At 42.5% G+C, this 12,377-nt stretch overlaps 1 protein-coding gene and 1 long non-coding RNA gene across 3 annotated transcripts in view; one reads left to right on the top strand and one right to left on the bottom strand.

Annotated features, from left to right (window-relative positions):
- GRIPAP1 (GRIP1 associated protein 1) overlaps positions 1-2,586 on the bottom strand; it is a 23,609-nt gene extending 21,023 nt beyond the window's left edge. For both annotated transcript variants that reach the window (XM_077888649.1, XM_077888650.1), the window contains exons 1-3: positions 2,435-2,586; positions 261-327; positions 58-119 (exon numbers count right to left, since the gene is read on the bottom strand). In XM_077888649.1, the coding sequence (XP_077744775.1) occupies positions 58-119; positions 261-327; positions 2,435-2,476 (171 nt within the window). In that variant the 5' untranslated portion in view covers positions 2,477-2,586. The remainder of the gene's footprint in view (positions 1-57; positions 120-260; positions 328-2,434) is intronic.
- LOC144308324 (uncharacterized) lies at positions 2,508-12,377 on the top strand. Its single transcript, XR_013374812.1, has 3 exons — positions 2,508-2,639; positions 9,558-9,782; positions 10,601-12,377. It is a non-coding gene; the product is annotated as an uncharacterized LOC144308324 (long non-coding RNA).

Raw genomic sequence — 12,377 nt, 5'->3', positions numbered from 1 at the left:
GAATGAGTCAGTTGGCTACAGGGAAGCATGGGTGGGCGAGTGGGTGAAGGGAGGTACCTTCTGAGCTTTGCTGAACTCCTTATCCAGGTAGGCGACCTTCTGTCGAAGACTGGTAAGCTCTGGTGGGGGGAAAGCAGGGAGTCTCAGCCTCAGTCAGGGGCAGGAAGCTGAAAGGTCTTCCCGCCAGACCTCTGAGGTGTTTTTCCCTTGGCTTCTGTCCTCCAAAGCCACCCCCATCTAATGAGACCCTCTGGGCTCACCAACGCCATTCTTGCGTAGTTCATCTGAAAGCTGATAGTTATTTGTTCGGAGCTCCAGGAGCTGAGCCTTGGGGGAAGAAGGGAAAGGAAACAACTTGGTCAGGAATGTGCCCCTATTTTCACCAAGAGGAAGCCAATCCCCTGAGCCCCATGGACCCTACCACCCTCCACATGCCTCTTTAGCTGCTCCTTAAGACCAAGCATGCTGTATCCTTTTTTTTTTTTTTTTATTTCTCACACAGTGAGAGAGAGAGAGAGGCAGAGACACAGGCAGAGGGAGAAGCAGGCTCCATGCACCAGGAGCCCGATGTGGGATTCGATCCCGGGTCTCCAGGATCGCGCCCTGGGCCAAAGGCAGGCGCCAAACCGCTGCGCCACCCAGGGATCCCAGCACGCTGTATCTTAAGTGAGCCTCCAGCCCCTCAGCCCCTGTTCCCCCTTCTCTGGCTCAACTTATAACCACAGCTAGCCTCATTCTTCCATCTCTCCCCTTCCAATTCACTCTGCACTCAGGCCACAACAGTACTGATCCAGTCAGGTTCTTGTTCCCACATGTTCTGTGGTTCCCCATGCCTAAATGATAAAGTTCTCCCTCCTCATCCTGGCTGACCTCATCAGACACTAAACATTGTTCTAACTATCTCTCTGTCATGGAAGAGTGTTGTTGATCCTCTTGGCCAGACGTGGAGGCCTCTGAGTATAGGGGCATAGGGGCCTGCATTCCTCCCTCTTTTCAGGGGAACAGGGCCTGGTATTCTCCTGTCTAACTTACACTAAGCTGGGGACTGCCTGGGGTCCTCACCCGCAAAGCTCTCAAAACACATCCAGATCCCTTTTAAGAATTAAGGGAAAATTGAAGTATGGGCCACTCCAAACAGCTTACCCCTTCCTAACAGCCCTGTTCTTCCCAAACCTACTATTCCTTACCCCACCAGGATCTTTCCCTCCTTCCATGGGACCAGCCTTCACCTCCCTGGTGGTCTGCTTAAGGTCAAAGGGCTTGGCCCCTACAGAGCCCCTTGGCCCTGTTACTACTCTACTGTACCCAATAATCTGTCTTTCCCTGTCTTGAGCCAATTTGTACACGCTTGGCACCCACATAGAAGCCATATCTGTCATAGCCAACCGGTTTTTTCCCTCACTAATGGCCCAATTAAATAAATTTTCCTCACTCAAAGGCCCCCCACATCCCTCAAGACCCCCCCAGTCATGATCCAAATGGGATGGTCCTACATTCTTCAGGGTCTCTCCTCCACAAAGCCTTGGGTGGGCCAGCTGGATTATTCTTACTCACTTAGATCTCTCGGCACAAGTTACAGGTTGTACACACACACAAAATCCAATGGTCTTCCCCAGTAAGAACTCTCTCAACAAGGGCCTACTCTGGCCTTTCATCCCATTCCAGAGTCGTCCCCAAAAGAATCAAGTGGTCACAGTACCCAAATGGGGTACCTCCCCAAAGCCCAGTGGTTTCCCCTCCGTGTGGTCCAAGGTGTCACTCTAACCTCTTCTGGTCCTCTCTCCAACACAGGAATTAATGGTATTACCCATTCAGGGTCCTCTTCAACCCAGGCCTAATGGGACCACCCCTGATCATTCAAAGGTACTGCCCCCTCTTAGGATCCACTACCAGCACTCACACAAGATATCCACCTCCCATAAACAATAACAGCATGTAGGGTCTTTCCTAAGTCCCTGGCATAGTGGTATCTCCCACAAACATTTCCACCTTCCACAGGGCAATGGTACTGCCCTCTCAAGGGCTCCCCCCACCATGACGCAAATGGCCCAACGTCTGCTTCCTTCCTCTCCAGACAAAATGGTTTCGCCCTCTCAAGATCTCCTTCCCTCAAAATCCAATGTTATCATCCCCTGCCCATGGTGTCCCCACAAGGGCCCAGAGGTGTCGTCCCCTCCAGGTCTGAGTAAGGTATCGCTCACTCTAGGACTCTCTCCTCCGCCCACAAAGCTCACAGACGGCAACCCCTCAGAGCCCAATAATATCTTGGAATACAACAGTTTCACCCCTTAGAGCCTCAGTTTCCCTTCTCCAGACCAACCCCTTAGACTCAAGGTCCACCCCAACCAACCCCTTCTCAGAGCCGGTGGCACGACCTCTCTCTACCCCGCCCCCCATCGCCTAGCGCGGTGGTCTTTTCCCCGGCGAGCGGCACCTGCATCCGCTGAAACTCCTCCTCAGACAGAGCTTGCGCCATGTTCCTCCCCCACCCCCCCCCCGACAGCCTTCTGCGCAGACGCAGTTCGTCCCTCCTGTCAGGATTCGGGGCGGATCAAACCACTGGCCAGGAATGGAGGGGAAGGAGTCTACTCCAGAAGTTCAGTACTTTGGAGCCGGAGAGAAGAGAGTGAAACTGACAGGTCAGGTGAATTGAAATTTAATGTTTTACCGCAAACTAGGTCATCTGACCTGGCTTTTGAGCTCTCATAGACCACCCATTGTGATGCGATACTGTGGCCTCCCTGTGTCATGGGTGGACTCGTCGCTAGGGAAGTGTTTGCCGACAGAAAGTCCCCCTTCCGCCGTACTCCTTTAATGAGAACGGTTGACTTATAACCCCAGAAATGAAAGCGGAAGCTTTGCGCTGGGCTTGTTCCCGCCCCCTTTCGAGTGACCCCAGAGTGAAATCCTGCCTCTAGTGAAGCCCTCGGCTTTTTTTTTTTTTTTTTGAGATTTGACACTGATTATAACATGATGTCGTACATCATATTAGGTAAAGGATCTGGCTACAAATAAATTTAAAATTCCCGAAAGGAAAGAAGGGCAAATGAATGAACCGAAAAAGCCTAGTTTAAAAAACAAAATAAAACAAAAACAGGATGGCTAAACTCTCCCAACATCCAAATAAGTAGTAAAATGCATTATAAGCCTCTCTTGTGTTTTCTGGCCCGCTATGCAAACTCCGCCACCCAAGCAGTAGTTTGTATCTGGGAAAGAAAAACATTAGAGAGCATGTTTAAAGACATACCACTACTAGCATTCTCCCTATTTTCTTTATTTGGGGGGGTCAGTAACTTAATTATTATCTCATTTTAAATGTACAGGAAAACTAGAATGGTACAAGGAAATTTCTTATGCCCTTGGCCCAGATTTATCAATTGTTTACATTTTACCACCTTTATCATTCTTTCTATTTAAAATTTCTGAACCAGGACAGCCCCGGTGGCTCAGCGGTTTAGCGCCACCTTCGGCCCAGGGCCTGATCCTGGAGTCCCGAGATCGAGTCCCACATCAGGCTCCCTAGGTGGAGCCTGCTTCTCCCCCTGCCTGTGTTTCTGCCTCTCTCTCTGTGTCTTTCATGAATAAATAAATAAATAAATAAATAAATAAATAAATAAATAAGATCTTCTTTAAAAATAATAAAATTTCTGAACCATTGGCTCCAGTATTTATTGACAATTTTTTATCTTTTTTTAAAATTTTTTTTAAATTTATTATTTATTATAGTCACAGAGAGAGAGAGGCAGAGACATAGGCAGAGGGAGAAGCAGGCTCCATGCACCGGGAGCCCGACGTGGGATTCGATCCCGGGTCTCCAGGATCGTGCCCTGGGCCAAAGGCAGGCGCCAAACCGCTGCGCCACCCAGGGATCCCAATTTTTTATCTTTTTAAAAGATTTATTTATTTATTCATAGCGAAAGAGAGGCAGAGACACAGGCAGAGGGAGAAGCAGGCTCCAGGCAGGAAGCCCGATGATGGGACTCGATTCCGGGTCTCCAGGATCACACCCCGGGCTGCAGGCGGCGCTAAACCGCTGCGCCACTGGGGCTGCCCTCATTGACAATTTTTTAATGCCAACATTCCTTTGGTACTTATTAATTGCAATTCTACTGTAGGGAAGAGCTTTCTTTTCTCCCTCATTTATGTATGTATATCTGTACAGAATTATTTTATTAAATAAATTATAATCACTATCATTTTTTCCTTTGATGCCCAAACTGTCCCAGATTTGGCCAGTGGGAGCTCCTTCAAATTGACTTCTGAGTCCTGTGACATGCCCCCATCAGTTTGGGTTTTGGGATTTTTTTGTGTTTTTTTTTTTTCAGTTTCTTGTTGGCACTAGAAGATGCTTGACTCACCATATTCTTTTTTAAAACCTAAATTCAATTAATTAATGTATAGTGTATGATTAGTTTCAGAGGTAGAGTTTAGTGGTTCATCAGTTGCATATCACACCCAGTGCTTATTACATCAAGTACCCTCCTTGATTCCCATTACCCAGTTATCCCATCCCCCCACTACCATCTCCTCCAGCACCCCTGTTTGTTCCCTAGAGTTAAGAGTCTCTTTTTTTAAAGATTTTATTTATTTATTCATGAGAGCCACAGATAGAAAAGCAGAGACCTAGGCAGGGGAAGAAGCAGGCTCCCTCCGGGGAACCTGAGGCAGGACTCAACCCCAAGACCCCAGGATCAGGACCTGAGCCAAAGGCAGATGCTCAACCACTGAACCACCCAGGCATCCCGAGTTAAGTCTCTTATAGTTTGTCACCCTCTCTGATTTTGTCTTATTTTATTTTTCCCTCCCTTTCTCTATGATCCTGTTTTGTTTCTTACATTCCACGTAAGTGAAATAACATAATTGTCTTTCTCTGATTGACTTATTTTGTTTAGCATAATACCCTCTAGTTCCATCCACATCGTTGCAAATGATAAGATGTCATTTTTTAAAATATTTTACTTATTCATGAGAGACACAGAGAGGCAGAGACATAGGCAGAGGGAGAAGCAGGTTCCCTGAGGGGAACCTGATGCAAGACTCAATCCCAGGACTCTAGGATCATGACCTAAGCCAAAGGTAGACACTCAACCACTGAGCCACCAGGTGTCCCAGATTTCATTTTTTTTTTTTTTTTGATGATGATGATTGAGTCTACAGACTCACTTTATTCTTTTTCAGCCCCAGTTGAGAAGTGTTCATTGCTACTAGGACGTAATTGTTTCTAGGCTCTCTCAGTGTACAGAGCTAGGAAATAAATGTATGTATTCTAATCCATCTAGTTATACATATATGTTTATATATTTTTCTATATATGTTTTGAAAACATAAATTCATTACTAATACCTTACATTTCAACCCACCAACACAAGGTTCATTCTAGTTTTTCTCACATTCCATATTTGTAAATCCCTTCTCCAGTGGAAAGAAACCTGGCTCTCATTATCCACAATAAACTTACTTATTTGTATAATCATATAACCATTAAGTAACTAGAATTTCTAAACCATAAGACTGCAAAAAACAAACCTACCAATTAGAGGTCATTGTCTTACACTCTCTTGTCTTTAGGCTCATGGCAGTCTATAGTCAAAATACTGGGTTTAACAAGCTTCAATATTTGATACAGTTCCTTTTGTCTTTAATCTGATGGTAGTCAAAATACTGTGTTCAAGAACTACTTAGGTTAGTTCTCCTCCTTGCCTCCTTCAATTAGGCTGTGTGATTCATTTGAAATACAGTCAGATTCCTTTGTTTCTGTTAGAATTTCATTTTGCCCCTCCCACCGTTGTTGAGGTAACCAGTCTACTTACTTTCTGGTTTATCCTTTCTGTGTTTCTTTTTGCTCAAATGAGGAGATATATGTATATGTATATTATCTTATTTATCCTACATGAAGGGTAGTGTGCTTTGCATTTCTCATTTGATATGACCTCCTTTCCCTCTCACAGCTACACAATACCCCACTTTGTAGACATATCATAATTTAACCACTCTCCTATGTTTGCCCATTTAGGTTATTTCCAATGTTTTCCAATTATAAACAATGCCCAAAAGAATGCCTTTATACATGTATGTAATTTTGTATGTTCTGAGGTGTATCTTTAGGGTAAATATATAGGACTAGGATTGTTGCATCACAAAGTACATATGTAGCGGTGCCTGGGTAGCTCAGTTGGTTAAGCATCTGCCTTTGGCTCAGGTGATGATCCGGGGATGCTGGGATTGAAGCCCCATGTCTGGCTCCATGTCTGGCTCCTTGCTCAGCAGGAAGTATGCTTCTCCCTCTGTCCCTACCCCTGCTCATGCTCTTTCTCTCAAATAAATGTTTAAAAAATCTTTTTAAAAAGTTCATATGGGAACGCCTGGGCGGCTTAGCGGTTGAGCACCTGCCTTCTGCCCAGGGCATGATCCTGGAGTCCCGGGATCGAGTCCCACATTGGGCTCCCTGCATGGAGACTGCTTCTCCCTCTGCCTGTGTCTCTGCCTCTCTTTCTCTCTGTCATGAATAAATAAATAAATAAATAAATAAATAAATAAATAAATAAATAATTTTTTTTAAGTTCATATATTGTTTTGTTAGGTATGTCCAAATTTCCTCCCCAAAGGGCTGTTCCATTTTATTTCCAAAAGCAATGCGCTTGACAGCCTGTTTCCCCACAGCCTTTCCAACAGACTGTGTTGTCATATTTAAAATTTTTCTCTGATCTGAGAGGTAAGAAACGGTATCTCATTGAAGGGTTTTTTTTGTTTGTTTTGTTTTAGTTTTGCCCTCATTTTCATAGGGGTAAATAATTTGCCTGCTGTGGAAAAGTATTTTCAGCCAGCGCTCCTTTTCTTCCTTTTATAATTTCATGAACCTTATTGAGATGCTCTCCCTCTCCCTTCCCCCCACCTATATATATATAGTTAAAAGATAAACTGAGGCATATTAAAAAGTTTAAGAGTTTATTTGAGCACAAATCTATTTGAATAATGCAGCATCTAATCTAGCAGATGTAAAAGAGCCCCAAGAGTCTGTACAAAATGAAAGACATTTATGGCCAAGAGGGAGCAGAAATAAGGAAATTTTCTAATCAGAAAACATTGGGTTGGTTATTGCAAGGTTACTTTCCTTTAGGGGAGGGCAGGAATTTGTCAGAAAGACTACCAAACTAGTGCTGATCAGGTGATTCCTGATTGACTGGTGTAAGATTCCATATCTGGGAGAACCAAAACTGTCATTAAGTCTTGATTTGGTGATGTGGGGCTTAGCATAAGCAACTCCATTCTGAGCCTGCTGTCTTTTATATATATATATATATTACACTTAAGGGTACAGTTCAGTGAGTTTTGACAAATGTATACAACTCTGTAGCCACTATCACTATCTATGATATATAGAACATTTTCATCACCCTCCAGGAGATTCCTTTGCATCCCTTCCCACACACACCCCACCTCAGGCAACCACTAATTTTCTTTCTGTCACTGTAGATTATATTTGTCTTTTTTAGAGTTTCAGAAAAATGGAATGAGACAGTATGTACTCTTTTGTATCTGGCTCCTTCACTCAGCATAATGATTTTGAGATTCATCCAACTTGTCACATTTCAGTACTTTTTCCCTTTTTATTGATGAATACAATTCCATAGTATGAATATTTCACAATACAATTCCATAGCATGGATATCCATTCTCTCAGTGTAGTTTTAATTTGTGTTTCTCTAATTATGAGTGAGTTTACACTTTTCACATATTTAAGGGTCATGTTAGTATCCTTTTTAAATGAGTGAATTCTCTGTTCACATCTTCTGCCCATTTTTTAAAAAATATTTTATTTATTTATTCATGAGAGACCGAGAGAGAGAGAGAGGCAGAGACACAGGCAGAGGGAGAAGCAGGCTCCACGCAGGGAGCCCGACATGGGACTCGATCCCAGGTCTCCAGGATCAGGCCCTGGGCCAAAGGCAGGCGCCAAACCTCTGAGCCACCCAGGGATCCCTTCTGCCCATTTTTCTACAGGCTTTTTTTTTTACCTTTCCCCCTCAATTTTCTTTTTTATAAATTGTTATTTATTTATGATAGTCACACACACACACACACAGAGAGAGAGAGAGAGAGAGAGAGAGAGAGAGAGAGGCAGAGACATAGGCAGAGAGAGAAGCAGGCTCCATGCACTGGGAGCCCGACGTGGGATTCGATCCCGGGTCTCCAGGATCGCGCCCTGGGCCAAAGGCAGGCGCCAAACCGCTGCGCCACCCAGGGATCCCTCCCCCTCAATTTTGAAGAGTTCTTTGTATATTGAGGACACAAACATTTTACTGTGCTAGATGTTGCATGCATTTTCTCCCAGATTGTCAGTTGTCTTTTGAACTTTTTACAATCATAGGATCTTGGAAATAGAGATATGTATACTAACCCATGTATACACATATATCTATAATGATTTCCATATCTATGTATCTGTATATATTTTAAGACAAACATGAATTCACACTGATATTCCAGTGCCACATGGCTCATTTTATTTCTTCTTGCCTATCTATGTCCTCCCACTCCAACCAGGAGAAACCTGGCTTCAACCATCCACCACCCATTTACTTAATTACTAAATTGCAGTAAACAGGTATAGCAACATCAGAATTGTTAACTTGTATCTCTGTGGGAAATAACGTTACCCAAACTGAGTTAAATGCTTTCCTGTGGTTCCTTTTATCCTTAACATGGGAGTTTCCAGTCAAAATACCATTTTCCAAGGTTACTTAGGTCAGCATGTCTTTTCCCGCCCCCTTCAGTGAGGCCATGTCATTTATTTGTAATACAGTTAGATTATGTTATCACAGTCTGCATTCCATCCTGAGATTACCTGATCTGCTGGTTGATTTTTTAAATTTTCCTATATTAAGATTCATTTTTTGTGCTATAAATATCTATAGGTTTTGATAAACACATTTTTAAAAAGATTTTTATTTATTTATTTGAAAGAGAGAGTGAGCATGAGAGAAAGAGAAATTACAAGTAGGGGGGAGGGGGAGAGGGAGAAGCAGAGTCCCCGCTGAGCAAGGAGTCCAATAAGGTACTCTTTCCCAGGACCCTGGATCATGATCTGAGCGGAAGGCAGACGCTTAATTGACTGAGCCACCCAAGCACCCGACAAACACATTTTAAAGTTTTCTACACATAGATTTTCCCCCCACATTTCTCATTAGTTTCCTTTTTAAGATATATTATCTTCATTGTTGCTATTGTAAGTGGGATTTTTCTCTATCATTACATCCTCTAACTGGGTATTATTTGTATATATGAAAGTCATTGACGTCTTTTTTTTTTAACGCCTTTTTTTAAAGATTTTATTTTAGGGGTGCCTGGGTGGTTCAGTGGGTTAAGCGTCTGCCTTTGGCTCAGGTCATGATCCTGGCGTCCTGAGATAGAGCCCCACAGCAGGTTCCCTGCTCAGTGGAGAGCCTGCTTCTCCCTCTCCCATTCCCCCTGATTGTGCGCGCTCTCTCTCTCTGTCAAATAAATAAATTAAAAAATTTTAAGATTTTATTTGTTTTTTAAACTTTGTTTATTTTTAGTAATCTCTACACCCAATGTGGGGCTCGAACTTACAACTCTGAGTTCAAGAATCACATACTCTTCTGACTGAACTAGCCAGACATCCCTAAAAATTTCATTTTTAAGTAATCTCTACACCCAACATGGGCCTTGAAGTCACAGCCCGGAGATCAAGAGTCGCACCCCAGAAATACCCACCATTTGCTTCAACGTGGATGGAACTGGAGGGTATTATGCTGAGTGAAGTAAGTCAATCAGAGGACAGTGTATGTTCTCATTCATTTGGGGAATATAAATAATAGTGAAAGGGAATATAAGGGAAGGGAGAAGAAATGTGTGGGAAATATCAGAAAGGGAGACAACATAAAGACTCCTAACTCTGGGAAACGAACTAGGGGTGGTGGAAGGAGAGGAGGGCGGGGGGTGGGGGTGAATGGGTGACGGGCACTGAGGGGGGCACTTGACGGGATGAGCACTGGGTGTTATTCTGTATGTTGGTAAATTGAACACCAATAAAAAATTAATTTATTTTAAAAAACTCCTATAATAAAATAATATGTGAAAAAAAAATAAAATAGAATAAAATAAAATAAAATAAAAGAGTCGCACCCCAGGCATCCACTAACTGAGCCCGCCATTGACTTATTTTTTTAAGTTTATTTATTTATTTATTTATTTATTTATTTATTTATTTATTTATTTGAGAGAGTGGGAGGAGGGATCACAGAGGGATAGTGAGAGGGAGAGCAGACTCCCCACTGAGCAGGGAACCTGAATGGCGCTTGATCCCAGGACCCTGAAATCAAGACCTGAGCCCAAGGCAGATGCTGAACCTTAACTGAATGAGCCACCCAGGCGCCCTGGCCAGTGACTTCTTTATGTTAATTTTATATCCCTCCACTTTGCTGAATACTTTTATTGTTGTAATTTTATCGCTGGTTTTCTAGAGTTTGCCAGGTACAAAATCATATCATCTGAAAATAAAGATATCTTTATTTCCTCCTTTCCAGTTAGTATACCTCTAATTGATTTCTCTCGTCTGATTACCATTTTCCACTAACAGGAAGCAGAGCTCCTTGTTGAAATGGTTGATTGCAGGGCTGGGGCAAGGAAAGTACAAGATGAATCTGGAGCATCTTGTTTTACCATCCATTGAATGAAATTGAATTTAAAAAGAATCCATGAAGGGGATGCCTGGGTGGCTCAGCGGCTGAGTGTCTCTGCCTTCAGCTCAGGGTGTGATCCTGGAATCCTGATCAAGTCCTGCATCAGGCTCCCTGCGAGGAGCCTGCTTCTTCCCTTGCCTATGTCTCTGCCTCTCTCTGTGTGTATCTCTCCTGATTAAATAAATAAAAAATCTTACCAAAAAAAGTAAAAAAAAAAAAAAAAAAAAAAAAAAAGAATCCATGAGTTCCAACTGATCTAAATAGATGAATGGAAGACAAGGAAAAACTCCCTAACAGTGGATTCCCAACTACTAAATGTAGAAGAAATGACCGAATTAAAAAGAAATCACTATATGGCAAACACCACTGTAATAATTATTTCAGGCAAGAATCATTAGTGGGTGCTAAAACTAGTGGGTGAAAGTATGATGAGGAACACTATATTTACATAGTTAAGAATCTCCCCACAAATTACATCTGAATTCTACTGAGGAAAAGGGTAACTTTATGGGAGAGAAACCCGGTAGATGCCACTTTTGTCAAGTGCACAACATTAACATCATCAATATGGGAACAAACTGGTATTTTGTGCCTCTTTGTGTGACGCACTGAGAAAGATCCTTCACTTCTGTGTATGTTTCTGCCAAAAATTCAAACCTGATTCTAATCACAAGAAAATATCAAGCAAACCCCACGTGAGGGACATGCTATAAAATAACAGTTTGTACTCTTCAAGAACATCAAGGTCATTAAAAAAAACAACAAAGAAAAGCTGGGGAAGTGATCCAGATTTAAGGAGATTACAAGAACATGACAACTGAATGTAATATGTGATTCCAGATTAAATTCTGTACCAGAAAAAAAGATACAGGATTCTACTATATTTTTACTATATTTACTATATATTTTTATTGTACTATAAAGAATGTCAGTAGGACAGTTGGCAAACTTTGAATAATGTCTGTAAAATAGATAATAGGATTATATCAGTGTTACTTTATTTCGATAATGATACTGTGGTTATATAGGGGAATATCTTGCTCCTATATATCTTTGAACAGGAAAGAATTAACAGAGCAGGCCTGAGACTGGCTATCCTTACAAAGACTTGATTGAAAAGTTAGCCCTTAAAAAAAAAAAAAAGAAAGAAAAGAAAAGTTAGCCCTTGACTGGCATCTGGAAACGTGGCTGATACACAGTTCCATACAATTATATAAAGCTTTTTCTAAATGATAAGAATGGTTCACTGTGCCAAACCATTTGTACAGTGTGATTTATGCTGAGCACCTGCATTCCTTCAGAGAGTCTGGAATTTGGGTACGTGCTAAGTAGAGGGTGACTAGTAACTAACCCCCAGTGAAGACCTTAGGCACCGAGTCTCTAATGAGCTTCCCTGGGAGACAACACATCACATGTACTGTCACAACTCAGTGCTGGAGAAATTAAATGCATCCTGTGTGACTGCACTGGGAGAGGACTCTTAGAAGCTTGTACCTGGGGGCACCTGGAAACTTAGTGGTTGAATATATGCCTTCAGCTCAGGTCGTGATCCTGGGGTCCTAGGATTGAGTCCCACATCGGGCTCCCTGTGAGTAGCCTGCTCCTCCTCCTGCCTATGTCTGCCTCTCTCTATGTGTCTCTCATTGATAAATAAATAAAATCTTAAAAAAAGAA

Source organism: Canis aureus, chromosome X, assembly GCF_053574225.1.
Source record: "Canis aureus isolate CA01 chromosome X, VMU_Caureus_v.1.0, whole genome shotgun sequence".
Lineage (NCBI taxonomy): Eukaryota > Metazoa > Chordata > Mammalia > Carnivora > Canidae > Canis > Canis aureus.
The sequence above is the reverse complement of the archived record's forward strand: the minus strand, read 5'-3'. Positions and strand labels throughout refer to the sequence as shown.